Below are 13,396 nucleotides of genomic sequence, written 5' to 3'. Positions count from 1 at the left end.
TCTGACCGAGAACGGAAAAGGTTCCGCCGGAACCTCCCACCTTCAACTTGAGGAGTTCTCAGGGGCGGCTTGGTGCGACCTCGTCGTGCCACAAGCCATCCCCGCCATGCAGCGCACGCCCCCGCTGCCTTGAACGAACTCCACATCATGCTGTGCTGCTGCTTGTCGTGTGGCGGTTCCAAGGCAGCGACTGCGCACGTGTTGGAACAAGGTGCTGTTACGGCGGTTACACGTCGTCCACGTCCGTTACATTTTTGAATTTCATGACGATGCCACACACGGGCGACGCCGGCAGGCGCGAGATACACGCTGATGGCATTGGTGATTTTGCCACATCTCCCGCACACCCACGACAAGGATGGAGCACAAACCAATGCAGACAATGCTGCCCACGATTGCATCCCACGGCACGTTCGTTGCGCTGGCTGTGCCCAAGCAAAAGCGATCGATTTTCCGAACGTCGTTTCTGCTCCGCGGCATGGTGGCAGTCGCGGGCGTCGCCCTCGTCGTGACGATCTTGCAGCCGCGACAACACATGCTCGCAACCAACGAAATTAGCAACCAAGCAGCCATGCAATCGCTCAACTGTCTCCTCGACAACGCCGATGCGTCGCCACAATGCAACTTTCCCACCTCCGCTGCGCAATCTTGGTTTGCCCCACCGCGCAACCTCCACCCGAGCATCCGCAAAGACGTCCCCATCCCGACAAACCGATGGTGGGGCAATCTCATCAGCTCGCCGCGGGAAGACTACGTGCCGGAGAAACGAGTGTGGACCAACCCGTACGCGGTCGTGCTCCTGTCCCAAGGTGTTGTCGTCTCGTTTCCGTACGGCGCGCGGTACTTCCAAGGGGCATCTGGTAACGCCGGCGGTGCCAAGAGCTACAGCCACCAGTACTCAAAAGACGTGACGATTGGAGCTATCACAGCGACGTCGCATCCATTTCAAGTCACAAGTTGGGACGACTTGGGCGTGACCTTGCGCCAAGAGCGGGCACCGGATCAGTGGCTACAAACGTCGCTTGTCAGCGGCATGGCGTACGTGACAGCCGCGTACTCGAAGCTCCCGCCTCGGATTTCCACGACGAATTCCATCGTGTCCCTCAACGGCAAGCCTTTGGTCAAGGCATCCAAAGTTGTCGGCGACCGGTTTGTCCTTGGCCTCAACAACGGCCAGCAATGGGTCGTCTATGCGTCGTCGCCAGTGACGCTGTCCGTCGTGAACGACCGCATTTTGCAGCAATCGAACGCCTTTACGGGCCACATCCGCGTGGCGCTCGTGCGAACGGCCGACGACATTGCTGCGCACGACAAATACCATGGGTGCATTGTGCACGGCGGGAACCTGACGTTGAATCAATTCGACTATGGCTTTCAATGGGCCACGTCCGGCAGCTGCAGCGCTGGGCTGCTGCACTTTGCCCTGGCCCATCACGCGGCGATCTTGACCCCCGACACGGCGACCCCCATCGACTCCATGAGCCGCCTCGAGTCCGCGACCCGTGGAGCGATGGTTCCCCTCGTGACCGTGACCACCCCTGCTCAATGGATCTTGGCCGAATCGCTCGTCCCCGTCGAACTCTACCCCCGCCAACGCCCCACGCGCGAGCGCATCCAAAGCACCCGACTCTTGGCGCACTTGAAGGCGGACATCGACGCCCCCTGGAGCATGCCCGTCGGCGGGTCGTACTACTTCAACGGAAAACTCGCGCAAAAGTACGCGTCGTTGTGCTTGATGGCAAGCGACCGCGCCGTCGTCGGCGCCGACGACTCGCTGGTTCGAAAGTGCCAAACCAAGCTCGCGGACGTCCTGAAGCCCTTCACAACCAACACGTTTGCCCACCGCCTCGTGTACGACACCGTGTACAAGGGCATTGTGACGACGCAGGGGTTCGATGAAGCCAACACGTACGCTGACTTTGGCAACACCATCTACAACGACCACCACTACCACTTTGGGTACTGGGTTGCGGCCGCGGCGATCACCAACATGGTGCACCCGACGATGCCGGGGCTGGACGAGCTCAACACGCGCGTGTCTTTTCTTATTCGGGACGTGGCAAACGCGGACGCGACCGATGCCGACTTTCCCACGTTTCGCATGTTCGACTGGTTCAAAGGGCACTCGTACTCGCACGGGATCACGGCCGCCGAGGACGGCAAGGATTTGGAAAGCACGTCGGAGGACGTCAACTTTTACTACGCCATGGCGCTGTTCGGCCAAGCCACGGGCCAACGCGAGCTCGAACACCTCGGTCGGCTCATGCTGAGTGTAAACGTGCGCAGCGTTCAAATGTACTTTTTGATGGACAGCGCCAACACAATCCACCCGCCGTCGATCCGGGTCAACCACGTCCCCGGCATCTACTTTGACAACAAGGTCCATTACACAACGTGGTTCAGCGACGAGCGCAAGTCGATCCACATGATCCAGATGCTGCCCGTGACCCCCGTCACCGAGTACGTTCGCACCAAACAGTTTGTCCAGGAAGAGTGGACCGACATCTTGGCCAAACTCCCGGTCGTGCAGGAGGACCGCGAGCACGACGCTGCCTTGTCCCTGTTGTACCTCAACTACGCGGCGGTCCACCCCGACGTCGCCATGAGCAAGTTGCAAACGGTCGCTTTGGACGACGGCCTCTCGCGATCGTGGGCACTGTACATGGCGGCCTCTCGTTATACCTGATCATCGCTCCCGCGTAGCCGTCGATGTTGTTTGTCCAATTTATTGTTTGCCTTCACGAAGCATCGCCCGTTGCTGGCACACAAAACCTTCCATCGCCACCAGCGGCGCCATGGCGTGCCTTGCCACGAATGCCTTCGCCCAACGCGCATCATGAACTAGCGACGATTGCATTGCAGGTGACACACAATCGAGTCAAAGGGAGTGCTCCTAAAATAACGACGGGTTCTCCGCCGTCGACGGCGGCGGTGCCGTGGCAGTCGCTACAATTTCGTGAAAACCATGGAGCGGTCGAGCAAAAATGCACCTTGTTCCTTGGCGAGTAAATAGTCGTCCCATAGAGCTTGGCGCTTCGGCTTGTCTTGGAGGAGCTTCACCACGTCCTATACGCACGGGATGACAACTTTGCTCATCATCAAAGGCGGACAAACCGGATACAGCGTGACTCGTTGATGCGCATTGAAAGCTTGCGACATATACGTCGTAAAGGCTTCGCTGGTCATCTTGTTTTGGCCAAATTCTTTGCACTTGATCTTGAAGTCATCTGCAAATTGCTCACCGGCAAGGGTTTCAATCGTGGTGATGACTCGGTGGTACACAGCTTGAATGTCGGCGCCTTGGGCCGGTGGCGGCAAAGCGTCCGCGCTGACCCCTCGTCGAAGCATAGCAGGCATCGCAGGAATCGACATCGTTGGAATGGACGGAAGGTTCTTCAGGGGATTGCCTTGGGACGGCAACGCCAAAATGCGCTCGATCACTTCGTACAGCGGCGCAGCCGCGGTCGGTTGCTCCACGGCCCCGGTCAAGATTTCGGTGGGGGTGATTTCGCGACCATAAAATGACTTGTTGATGTCGGCGCGCGCAGCAATCGCAGACCCTTGCAGTCCCACGCCTCCAAACAAACCCTTGCTGTGGCTGTACGTGTAGTTGGGCGCAACACCAGCCGTACTGAGGTTTGCGTTGGCGCCAGCTGCACGGCCGTACGGCCCCGCGGCGAATTCCAAGTTGGCACCAGCAGAAAGTTGCCCCTTCGAACGAAATGATTTGACTGCCGCGTCCGAGTTCAGGATGATCATAAAGTTGATGATTTGACCCCCCGCTTCGAATCCCACGCCCATACCAACCGTACCAATCGCCGACGGCGCCGACCAGCGTCCGTCTGGAAGCCGGGCAATGACAAGCCCCGTGCCAACCTTTCCGGTCCAAATGAACCCGGCCTTAATGACTGTGAGAAATGCAAGGCCCTTGGCATCTTGCATGAGGTCGACAGGAATGCGGCGATCCTTATCAATGTTGGGGTCGAAGAAATCGTCCATAGTTTTGACGGCGTACTTGATCGCGCCTTCCATCGTCGTAATCGCCTCCTTCGTGTCCATGATGGATGCTCTCCGCTCGAAAACGAGAATGCGCCGAAATGTAAGCGCCAGGCGGTTTCCGGATACCACGACCCAACCGGCGTGGTGTTATCCGGACTTTCACCTCCGCCGGCATTATCTCCTTCGCCGACTACGGCCAGCTCGTTCTCTTCCAAGAGATGGAACTGCGGACAGGCCAACGTATGACACGCGCCCTCGATATGCCTGCACTGGCTGAGACCGGTATGCAAAGCCAACCATCATGTTGATTCTGATGCCTTCGAGCAGCGGGATTGTGTGCGAGATACAACATGTCTACCGACTCCGAGTGAATACGCTGCAAGTAGTACAGCGCCTTGCCGTCGTAATATTGCTCCCTGTAGTGCCATGAGTTTAATGTTCGCACGCTACAGGTATATCTGTACTGGTCGCAGGTCGCCTCCGCCGGAGAGAATCGTCACCTCAGACATGTTTCAAAACACATGTCCATGTCTTGTGCAGGTCTCTTGAAGTGAAGCCGGTCCATCGCTTCGAAGAAATCGAATCCAAAAAACAACCTTCTTGGGGTTGTAGAACTAGTTTGCGGTGACGAAATTCCACTGCACCGGTTTTCAGCTCAGTTTCGACATAAACCAACTTGAGCTTTCAGTCGAGCAATTTGAGTCCGAAGTTGGGCTCGAGGAAGTCGTTCGTGTCTGCAAAAGCGCCAATGACGTGACCACGGAGAATTTGAAGCGGGTGCCGCTTTGCAAGACACGACGGATGTCTAGGAATGGTATTTCTTATCATTGATACATACTGCGTTCGGACGATCGGGGGTGTGAGGCGCCTGACGGATTGGGACGAGGATCGATCGACCCAGTGTCGGTAGGCCGGATGATGAAGCGATCGTCGTCTACTTGGACTTGTTGTATGCGCGCAACACTAGATGGTTCAAGGTCGGCTTCTGCGAGCCCTTTGCCTTGAGCGCCGTGATGCATTTGGAGATGTCGCGGTATTCGCGGCGGCATTGCTTAATATCCCAGTCAGACTTCGCCATCGCAGTGATGTAGGCGATGAACTCGGGTTGGCATTCCGTGGACTCGCTGATCACGCGGCGCGTCATCTTCTTCATTTGCTCATGCGTGAAGCGCACCATGGTGAAGTCGGACCAACACGAACGGAACTGCCGCCAGTCGTCCAAACGCCTTCCCTTTAAGTACGACAAAGTTAAGTCCGCCGGAAATACTTGGCAAAACGTCTACAATATCGTGATAATATTGCCCAAATTTTGACCAAGTAACTCCACAGATACGGGATATTTTTGCTAATTATTTCACTATGTCGACAGACACCACTACCGAAGACACGAAATTTTCAAATGGTGATGAACTCGGACTTGCTGGATGACGGCTGGCTGGATTGACTGGGGGGAGGGAATTGCAGAGCGAGGTCATGAAATGCAGCCTCGAGCTTGCGTATAGATGATTCAAGGCGGTCCATGCGTGAAGTATGCAGGCTGAGTCGTTCGAAGATGAAGGTTTGTTGCTGGGCGAGCATTTGCTGTGTGTCGGTAACTCGGCAAAGGAGGTCCAAGCACGCCGACTCAGCTTCTGATTTGAGTCCTGCACCGCTTCCAGTTCCACCAGCACTACCGAAGTGCAGAAGTTTGTCCCTGCAACTCGTCGTGTCAATTTCGATGCCTTTGGCTTTCACAGCGGCGCGCCGGCTGCTGCTGGTCATGCTCCATGGCTCCATTGTCGGGGCCGAATCCGGTGGCGTTGCTAGCCCGTCGCCGCAGTCCCCGGTTCGATAAAGTAGCAGATCCTGGTCTGCTCTTTCCTGCACGGTTCGGGCAGTTGTTCCGGTGTTGAGCAAAGGAACTCCGTCGTCGTTGTAGTGCCGAGGGACAGAAGATTGTTGGCTACTGCCGCCTGATATCGAGTGAGGCTCGTTCGATGCTTCTTCGATCACTGTCAGGCGCGAGAGCTCGCGCGCGCGGTGTTCTTCCAGCAGATCCATGACTTTCTCGGCCAAATGCAGCAAAATGTCGGTGCATCGGGTCTCGACAGTGACGAATCGAGGTTTGCAATCCAATACGAAGATGGACCCAAGTACGAACCCGTCGGAATTCACAATGGGCACAGAGGCATAGAATCGAACATTCGCGGCACCCGTGACCAAAGGATTGTTGCGAAACCGGCAGTCCGCGCGCGTGTCGAGCACGACGAGTGGAGAAAAGAACGGCCGTTCGAGCAAATGCGAACAGAGCGCCACGTCGCGAGGCACCTCAGATGGTTGAATCCCCATGCTGGCTTTGTACCATTGTCGAGTCGCGTCCAGAAAACTGATTGCGGCAACGGCGCAATCGAAAGTTTTGGCAGCAGCGCTGCATATCGCATCGAACTCTTGGCTGGGTGGGGTGTCCAGGACATAGTACGATCGCAACACGTTCACGCGATTGAACTCGTTGTAGTCGACATCCGTGGATTCAGATGATTGTGCCAAACTCGCGCTTTGGGAGGGTGGCGGTGGTCGGTGTCGTAGCATTGAATTGACAGAGTCCACGAGCACAGGAGAAATGCAGTCAATGCACAAACGGGCGATACGGCTGGACTTTGAAGTCGACGGTAGCGAAGCGTCGTTCGACGACGCTGGTGCCGTGCCGGCGGGCTGCCTGGACGTCCGTGGGATGTTGGATGAGTTGGGAGGTGAGGACACTCGAACGCGTCGCTTGCTGGAACAGTTCTTGCAAATGACTTCGCCACATGCGCGGCAGTGATGCTTTCGCACAAACGTGCTGAACTTTCGATCGCAGACGGCACATGCTCGCCGTTTAGAGTCTGCGACCCATTCGGCTTCGGGCTTGAGCTCGACGTCCAACACATTCATGGCGGAAATGGCTAGATTGAGCGACAAAGCGGGCCAAGAATGACCGAGGACTCGTGTATAGAATGCTGCATCGTAGAGATGGGCGCCACATTCAGCACACCGTCGCCAGCAGGAAATCAGAGGTCGATCGCAACCACCTGGCGATCCCATGAAACGTCACGTCATACGATTGGGTAAAACTAGTGTATTCCTTCCACACTGACATCAATGATTGGGTGAAAAGCGCAAATCCGTTGAATTATAACCAATTAAACACAAGCAGAAACAGCTTTTTCCTTGTTACGCTTGGATGATTGCCGGCCGGTCCTCCTCGGCGACAGTCCACAAGCTGTCGTCTTCTTGGTCCAAGCGCTCCGCAAGCGCCATAATGGACCCGGTCTCGAGGAGATATGACACGAGCTTATCGTTGGCATCGACCATGTCGTCGAGGCGGGATCTCACACGCAATTGTGCCATCGACGCCACCAGCGGCGGCGACTGGGGCGATTCGTCGGCACTTTCGTCGTCATCTTCGTCGTCAGACGAGCTGCACGAAGAGTGCGTCGTCTTGTTCTTTCCTGTCTGCTGCTGGCGCATGGCAGCCTTGCGTTCCTTGGTTCGTTGCCGCTTCTTTTGTCGCTTACTCCGCTTCGACGCAGCCTTGGCCTTCATCTCCGACGTTTCCTTTTCCGTCTCTTCCTTCCACAAGCTTTCCTACGCTCCACAACGATATGAGCCCATGGCCGTGCCATCGTTTGCTTGCCTGGTATTTCAAGTGAAACACGGTGCAGTCGCAGTTCTTGCACACATTGCACTTGCACTCGGCGCAAAAGAACGTGTCGTTCGAGTGCTTGGAAAACGCGCCCGAGCAAATGGCACACGTGACAAAGTGCTGCTGCCAGATGCGCGATGCCCTACACGACCACGTCCTCTTTAGCCGACGCCGACTTGACGCTTCGCGTACCGCTTGGCGACGGTCGCCGACTTGTGCGAGACCAGCGTTTCTATGTTGGCCGACGCCATCAAGCTCGCGTACGGGTTGGGGGAGTCTGTCCGCTTCGCTTCGAGCTCCCCCACCTGCAATATCCGTTCTAATCCTTCCAGTGCCATCATCACCATGCTCGACTCCTCGAGGAGGTTGCCTAATATCTGAATGCACCCTTCGTTCACAAGGTATTCAATCTAGCACAGACCGTGACAACGTGGCGCAGTCGATCGAGACCAACCTGACTGTCCGACCCACATGACGTCGCGTTGAGCACGACCCAGCACGCCTCGCTGCGAACTTCGGCATCCGTAGCATCCGACGACGCCAGGCCCATGAGCGACGGAATGCAACCAGAATCCAACACACACTGGATCTGGTCCACCGTCCCGGCCGCAATGTTCGACAGCGTCCAGCACGCTTCTTTTTGGATCTCACGGTTCGAGTGCGCAATGAGCTTGCGCAGCGACGGCACGGCCCCGCATTCAATGATGTGCTGCGGCCAAAAGTGCATCAGTCAGTTCAAGCATGCCGCCAACAACTTGTTGGCATCGATCACAATACCTGGGTGTAGTCGTGATCGTCTTCAGCGCAAACAATGTTGCCGATGGCGCGGAGCGCAGGCTTGGTGACACGCCACGAGTTGTGGCCGAGGAGCTCCACGAGGCGGATGCACACTTCCGAGTCGACAACCGCTTGAATGTGTGTGCTGGGGCCGTCGCACAGGTGGGAAAACGCCCAGCACACATGGCTCAGGACTTCTGTGTCGGCACTCGACAACATCTACAGCAAGTCAGGATCGATCTCGATGTCGCTGGAGCTTGCGCACATTCGAAAGCGATGGCAACACCACGTTGATGTCGAAGACTGGTCGCGGCTGGCCGTCGCACAGGTTGCTCAGCGTCCACGTGAGGATGCGAAGAAGCGAGAGCTTCTCCGGTGGAGTCTTGCGCAGGTTGTGGATTAACGGAGGGAGGGCGCCAGCCGAGAGGACCAGGTCCCTCGTCTGGGATCCTTCACCCGCCAAGTTTCCTAGAACCCACACAGATTGCTCCAACACCTAATCGAGACGAGTCAACTCAAGAACATGCGCCAGCTAGACGGGGGAGATCATACCTCATCGTTGGTGGAGTCGAGCAGCGAAACGAGGGTCGGGATGACTCCGTTTTGCAGCAACACAGACGTGTTGTCGGTCGCCCCGGCAGCGATGTTTGTCAGCGCCCACAGCGCTTCCACCTGCAGGGTTGGTCGCTCTCGCAGCCGCAACCACTTAATCAAGCGTGGAGTCCAATTCTTGTCTAGCATCTAGAGGTACACATGAGTGTCGGGTGTCGTGGGGATGTGTCGAGAAGCCACCTGTCGAATCAACAGGTCACGTTCGCTCGAAAGCAAGTTGCGGAGTTTCTTGGCTGCCTCGTGCTGGACGTCTTCGTCCTCGGACGATAACCCCTGGTCGATCTTTTCAAAGTCGCCCTTGAAATCCGCACTCGCTTGGGCGGTTGCCGACACTGCCAAGGCGTGGATGCTACTACTGCCGAGATGTACCATCGAGCTGGCACTAATCGAGTGGGAGAACGCGCTTGGATGCGCGTGGTGGGTGTTGTGGCTGTGCATCGCGCGCGACTTGTTGTACAACGACGACGACGGCCCGAGCATGTTTGATGATGTAACAGAATGAGTAGGGACCCCCGTAGACGGCATCAACTGTAGCAGCTCGAGCAAGTGTTCTCTTCCGACGCGACCGTCAGTAGAAGGAAGCGAGGCAACGGCGGCAGTCAGTGGTGCGCCGTCGCCCGATGCTGACCAGAACAACTTGGGCTGAGCTCCACTATGGGGTAGTCTAGCTCCCATATACTTTTTCCCCATGTCGCGAGCTCAAATTAAAATAATTCGAAACTTTCCCATTATATTATCTTGGGTCGTAACCTGTCAAAGTTTATCCGTAGCTTCTGCCGATTTCGGTGTGTGCCCCTGTCAAGTGGTTCTTTTGCTCATAGTCGACCTTGCCCGCATCGACCGCTGCAAGGACAGTGCACCCAGGTGAGAGTCTCTACCAGACTGAGCCTACAACTATCTACTCGGTTTGCTGGTTTGATCGTTCTACATGGCAGAGGTGACGAAAGCATCCTGGACTGCATTTGATAACAGCTTGCGACGTCTTGTGGTTCACGCGCAGTTTGATGGATTCGATTTTGCATAGCACGCACAGGCGCCGTGCATCGATCTCTCTGTCTCCTAATCCTGTGATCTCGTCGAGTTGGTTGAACTACTTGTGCAACCGCAGGACGACGACAATTTTTATGGGTATCTGACACGTCGAACATGCAAATCACGGTGAATCTCGAGTTTCAAAACACACGCTCAAGGACTTCATGCCCGTTATTTTATCGTCGTTTCGTCACTCGTTGTGTACTTGCATTCTTGTCATTTTGCAGGATGCAGAAAATGAAAAACAAATTGCGGTACTGTAGTAGCAGCACATGAATGCCACAGTGTAAACGAAATGTATGCCTATCTCCGTCAGTGGTCTCCATTTACACCATCGCCAACTTCCCCGCGCTTCAGCACCTAGGGCAGTCGGCATGGCAGAACTTGTGGAAGTAGAAGACCTTGCAGAAGCATTTCCTGTGTCTTATAAAAAGATACAGGATTTCCATTAACATGAATAAAATTTCATCCTACATTTTTAGAATCTTTTGACTCCGGATAAAGTTTCGCCATGAATTCTTGGTGTCTTTTCGTGCCGATCAAGTCCAAACCATGATGGCCTGTGCGTCCACAATTCTATTGCTATACACGTCGCAGAGCAGGTCGACGGGCGCTTCTACTCGACGTCATCAGCTCCCAAGATGGTGTGGCTCACTCGCAAGAATGTGTCGACACACTCATCCAAGTCCCAGTCCTGCTCCGACACCCATCGCGTCAAAACCATTGGCAAGTGTTCAAGAACGCACCACCAAGAGCAGTTCCACGGCAGCCAGCAGAATCCCTTCGGGCTCACTGATGGCCTGGCTTTTCAAAGCGCTTCGGGCGCCCGCAGAGATGAGCCCATGCTTGAACAGGCATCCGATCACTACCAAGAGCTACCACAAAGATGAGGGCCAACAAAACGGAAGGTCCATGCACTTACAATGTATTGGACTTTGGTCGATTGGGTCATGGACGAAGCAATAGACTGCACTTTCTGTTGGATTTCTGACTTGACCGCGTTGGTGTCCACATCCGCCTGAAGTTGCAAGTAGATAAAATCAAGCGTGGCATGCAGGTTGCGATGTTTGAAATTGTACCGAAGGTATCCAGAGCGGCTTGGGGAGAACTCTGAACTTCTTCTTGGGAGGATCGACTTCTGCCGGAATTTGTGACAACGCCAAGAGTGCTGCCCGTTTGGTGAGCCCCTTGGCTTTGTTGGCCTTCTTTTCGAGTCGCGCCAACTCGATTTCTTGGCTCACGTGGGGATGCTTTCGTTCAATATGTTTCATCCCAATGGTCGTGGTTCCCACGAGCTTCAGGGCTTTCTTCCATGACCCGCCTGACTTTGCGATAGAATCCATGCACATGAGGCAAATATGCGTCATATCCCTCGTGCCCACTCGATACGGCGTTTCCAGCTTGTGCATGAATTCCCACATCTTGTGCCAACCTGGCTGGCGCTCGTACTTGAGCCATGTGGGCACTCCCCGAACATCAACTTCACCGCCGTCATCTTCCTCTTCATCCATATCGACGTCGGATGTGTCGTCGACATTGGTTGTGCGGTGTTTCTCAGGGTTTTCAATATCCGCCTCACTCGGCTTGCGGTCGTCCATGCTTCACGTCGTGATGAATTCGAATTTTGAAAGTCGGCGGGGGTGGGTGCAATCAAATACCCGGTATATGGACTATTAAAAGTACAAGTGAATTTCTATAAATACCGGGTTTGATCAAACGCCCGTCCATTTGGAATAAACTTCAAATAGAATGGATTTAATAAAACATCAGCAATAAATATCCCGCGCAATATTATTCAGCTGATTCTCATGTGGGATGCATTCACTTTGTTAACATCACGTTGGTAAAACAAATTCTTGCGGAATATTTTGGAATGACGCTTTTATAAAGCTGTGATCTGACACAGGTGTTGTTTCCAGCTCCTCAAGCATCGACAATGCACAATGTCGGTGGACGTAGGTATGATCAACTGGCATGATTTGGTATGCTTAACGCGGTGCAGAGAGTTCGAGGCGCATCTATCGCCTGTGAGAAATTAACACTCTCTGCATGCGCTCTGTGACTTGATACCGAGACGGGTCAAAGAGCCTTCGCTAGCAGCATGTGACCCACTTGCACAAACGTGTCCACACATTCATCCACATCACCGTCCTAGTGTGACAGTTTTTGACATGTGAAGCAAAAAAAATGCAAGCGACTGCACCTGGCACAAGAGCTCCACTGCAGCCGACAATATTCCATTCGACCTGCGCACTTCATCGATGGCCTGGTCTTTCAGCACGCTTCGTGCTTCCATCGAGATACAATCATGATTGTAAAGGCTAGCAATGATAAGCAAGACCTGCTCATGTGAGCCATGCGCCAAGTGAGCGATATCAGGCATGACGAGTACATGGACAATCGGATGACTGGGCGCCCTGGCGAGTTGAAGCTTTTCATTCACGTCCGCTTTGAGAGCACCAGTCGCTTGCAACTTCGTTGAGATGCTTAGCTTCTCTTCATCATCAAGGGCTTCCTCGCGAGCAACATCTGCGGCATCGGCAGTCTCCTACTTGGAGGTGATCGTCCGGTTCCAACGATGGCGATACCTCCATGATATGTTCGGCAATGCTTCGTTCGATTCTGTCGCCAATGCTGTCGCGGCGCTTGAGTCCTCGTCTACATCAACACTCAGCTCAAGCACACAATCCGCCACGCCCACCCTGCCGTCGGCGACGTCAATCGCGCAGGGGCATCCATTCCGGATCACTTTTGTGAATGCTTCCGGATAAATTGCATATCCGGTTATCCAAATAGCCAACCAAAGTTGCCATTGCGGGGTGGCATACGACGTACCAATGCAGAACCCCAAGCTAAGATTAGAATGGCTACGGTTTGATGCAGGGACTTCCAAGCTCCGACTACGAGCAATGACGTCGGTGAAAAGTCGACCGCGAAGAGAAGCGAGCAATGCTTGCGCCAAACTGTCGCATGTGAAGGAGCGCTACGAGAATTGCTGCTGCACTCATGTACTGTACGTCGAGCTGTTGCAGCCATCGCAAACAATTTATGGGGACTATGCCATAGCCTCATAAAAAGTGGAAGAATCTACATTTAATTCGTTTATTACTAGTACACATTTAAGGGCTGATCCTTATCCACTTTTAAGAAAGTCCGCGGACTTCTTTTGGACTGCTGTGCGGACGTTCCCATTGCTAATAGCGCGAATTCAAATTGATGGCGCCTAAGTCCAAGGCCAAGCACTCTTGGCAACCGTCCTACGCAGGCAATTACGCCCTGGAGATCACCTCCCAGGACGGCCTCGTTGTCAAGAGT

At 54.6% G+C, this 13,396-nt stretch overlaps 7 protein-coding genes across 12 annotated transcripts; 1 reads left to right on the top strand and 6 right to left on the bottom strand.

The window, feature by feature from the left end:
• Positions 1-269: 269 nt before the first annotated feature.
• On the top strand, positions 270-2,764 carry H310_01949 (hypothetical protein). The gene has a single exon (XM_008865302.1). It carries the CDS (start codon positions 359-361, stop codon positions 2,684-2,686), a length of 2,328 nt encoding a protein of 775 aa, XP_008863524.1. The 5' UTR covers positions 270-358; the 3' UTR covers positions 2,687-2,764.
• On the bottom strand, positions 2,536-4,084 carry H310_01948 (hypothetical protein). The gene is made up of 3 exons (XM_008865301.1): positions 3,115-4,084; positions 2,991-3,066; positions 2,536-2,946 (listed from the first exon to the last, which is right to left on the bottom strand). The coding sequence occupies exons 1-3, from the start codon at positions 4,057-4,059 to the stop codon at positions 2,894-2,896; spliced, it is 1,074 nt and encodes a 357-aa protein (XP_008863523.1). The 5' UTR covers positions 4,060-4,084; the 3' UTR covers positions 2,536-2,893.
• Positions 4,085-4,801: 717 nt separating this feature from the next.
• H310_01947 (hypothetical protein) lies at positions 4,802-5,226 on the bottom strand. Its single transcript, XM_008865300.1, has one exon. It carries the CDS (start codon positions 5,174-5,176, stop codon positions 4,934-4,936), a length of 243 nt encoding a protein of 80 aa, XP_008863522.1. The 5' UTR covers positions 5,177-5,226; the 3' UTR covers positions 4,802-4,933.
• A 97-nt stretch (positions 5,227-5,323) lies between these two features.
• Positions 5,324-6,996, bottom strand: H310_01946 (hypothetical protein). The gene has a single exon (XM_008865299.1). It carries the CDS (start codon positions 6,907-6,909, stop codon positions 5,395-5,397), a length of 1,515 nt encoding a protein of 504 aa, XP_008863521.1. The 5' UTR covers positions 6,910-6,996; the 3' UTR covers positions 5,324-5,394.
• A 124-nt stretch (positions 6,997-7,120) lies between these two features.
• On the bottom strand, positions 7,121-9,718 carry H310_01945 (hypothetical protein). The gene is made up of 8 exons (XM_008865298.1): positions 9,230-9,718; positions 8,990-9,178; positions 8,703-8,933; positions 8,438-8,656; positions 8,115-8,369; positions 7,853-8,070; positions 7,652-7,802; positions 7,121-7,602 (listed from the first exon to the last, which is right to left on the bottom strand). Exons 1-8 carry the CDS (start codon positions 9,572-9,574, stop codon positions 7,189-7,191), a joined length of 2,022 nt encoding a protein of 673 aa, XP_008863520.1. The 5' UTR covers positions 9,575-9,718; the 3' UTR covers positions 7,121-7,188.
• Positions 9,719-10,485: 767 nt separating this feature from the next.
• On the bottom strand, positions 10,486-11,692 carry H310_01944 (hypothetical protein). Of its 4 annotated transcripts, XM_008865294.1 has the most exons (4): positions 11,161-11,692; positions 11,004-11,099; positions 10,828-10,956; positions 10,486-10,775 (listed from the first exon to the last, which is right to left on the bottom strand). In XM_008865294.1, the coding sequence occupies exons 1-4, from the start codon at positions 11,677-11,679 to the stop codon at positions 10,698-10,700; spliced, it is 822 nt and encodes a 273-aa protein (XP_008863516.1). In that variant the 5' UTR covers positions 11,680-11,692; the 3' UTR covers positions 10,486-10,697. The 4 variants fall into 4 exon arrangements, with proteins under 4 accessions (XP_008863516.1, XP_008863519.1, XP_008863517.1 ...); XM_008865297.1 differs by having other exon boundaries at positions 10,828-11,099; XM_008865295.1 differs by having other exon boundaries at positions 10,486-10,956.
• A 200-nt stretch (positions 11,693-11,892) lies between these two features.
• On the bottom strand, positions 11,893-12,825 carry H310_01943 (hypothetical protein). 3 transcript variants are annotated; one of them, XM_008865292.1, is made up of 6 exons: positions 12,783-12,825; positions 12,670-12,739; positions 12,474-12,629; positions 12,285-12,422; positions 12,152-12,232; positions 11,893-12,106 (listed from the first exon to the last, which is right to left on the bottom strand). In XM_008865292.1, the coding sequence occupies exons 1-5, from the start codon at positions 12,818-12,820 to the stop codon at positions 12,161-12,163; spliced, it is 474 nt and encodes a 157-aa protein (XP_008863514.1). In that variant the 5' UTR covers positions 12,821-12,825; the 3' UTR covers positions 11,893-12,106; positions 12,152-12,160. The 3 variants fall into 3 exon arrangements, with proteins under 3 accessions (XP_008863514.1, XP_008863515.1, XP_008863513.1); XM_008865293.1 differs by having other exon boundaries at positions 11,893-12,099; XM_008865291.1 differs by having other exon boundaries at positions 11,893-12,232.
• Positions 12,826-13,396: the final 571 nt, after the last annotated feature.

This window comes from Aphanomyces invadans (genome assembly GCF_000520115.1).
Source record: "Aphanomyces invadans strain NJM9701 unplaced genomic scaffold supercont1.3, whole genome shotgun sequence".
NCBI classification, from domain to species: Eukaryota; Oomycota; class Saprolegniomycetes; order Saprolegniales; family Verrucalvaceae; genus Aphanomyces; species Aphanomyces invadans.
The sequence above is the reverse complement of the archived record's forward strand: the minus strand, read 5'-3'. Positions and strand labels throughout refer to the sequence as shown.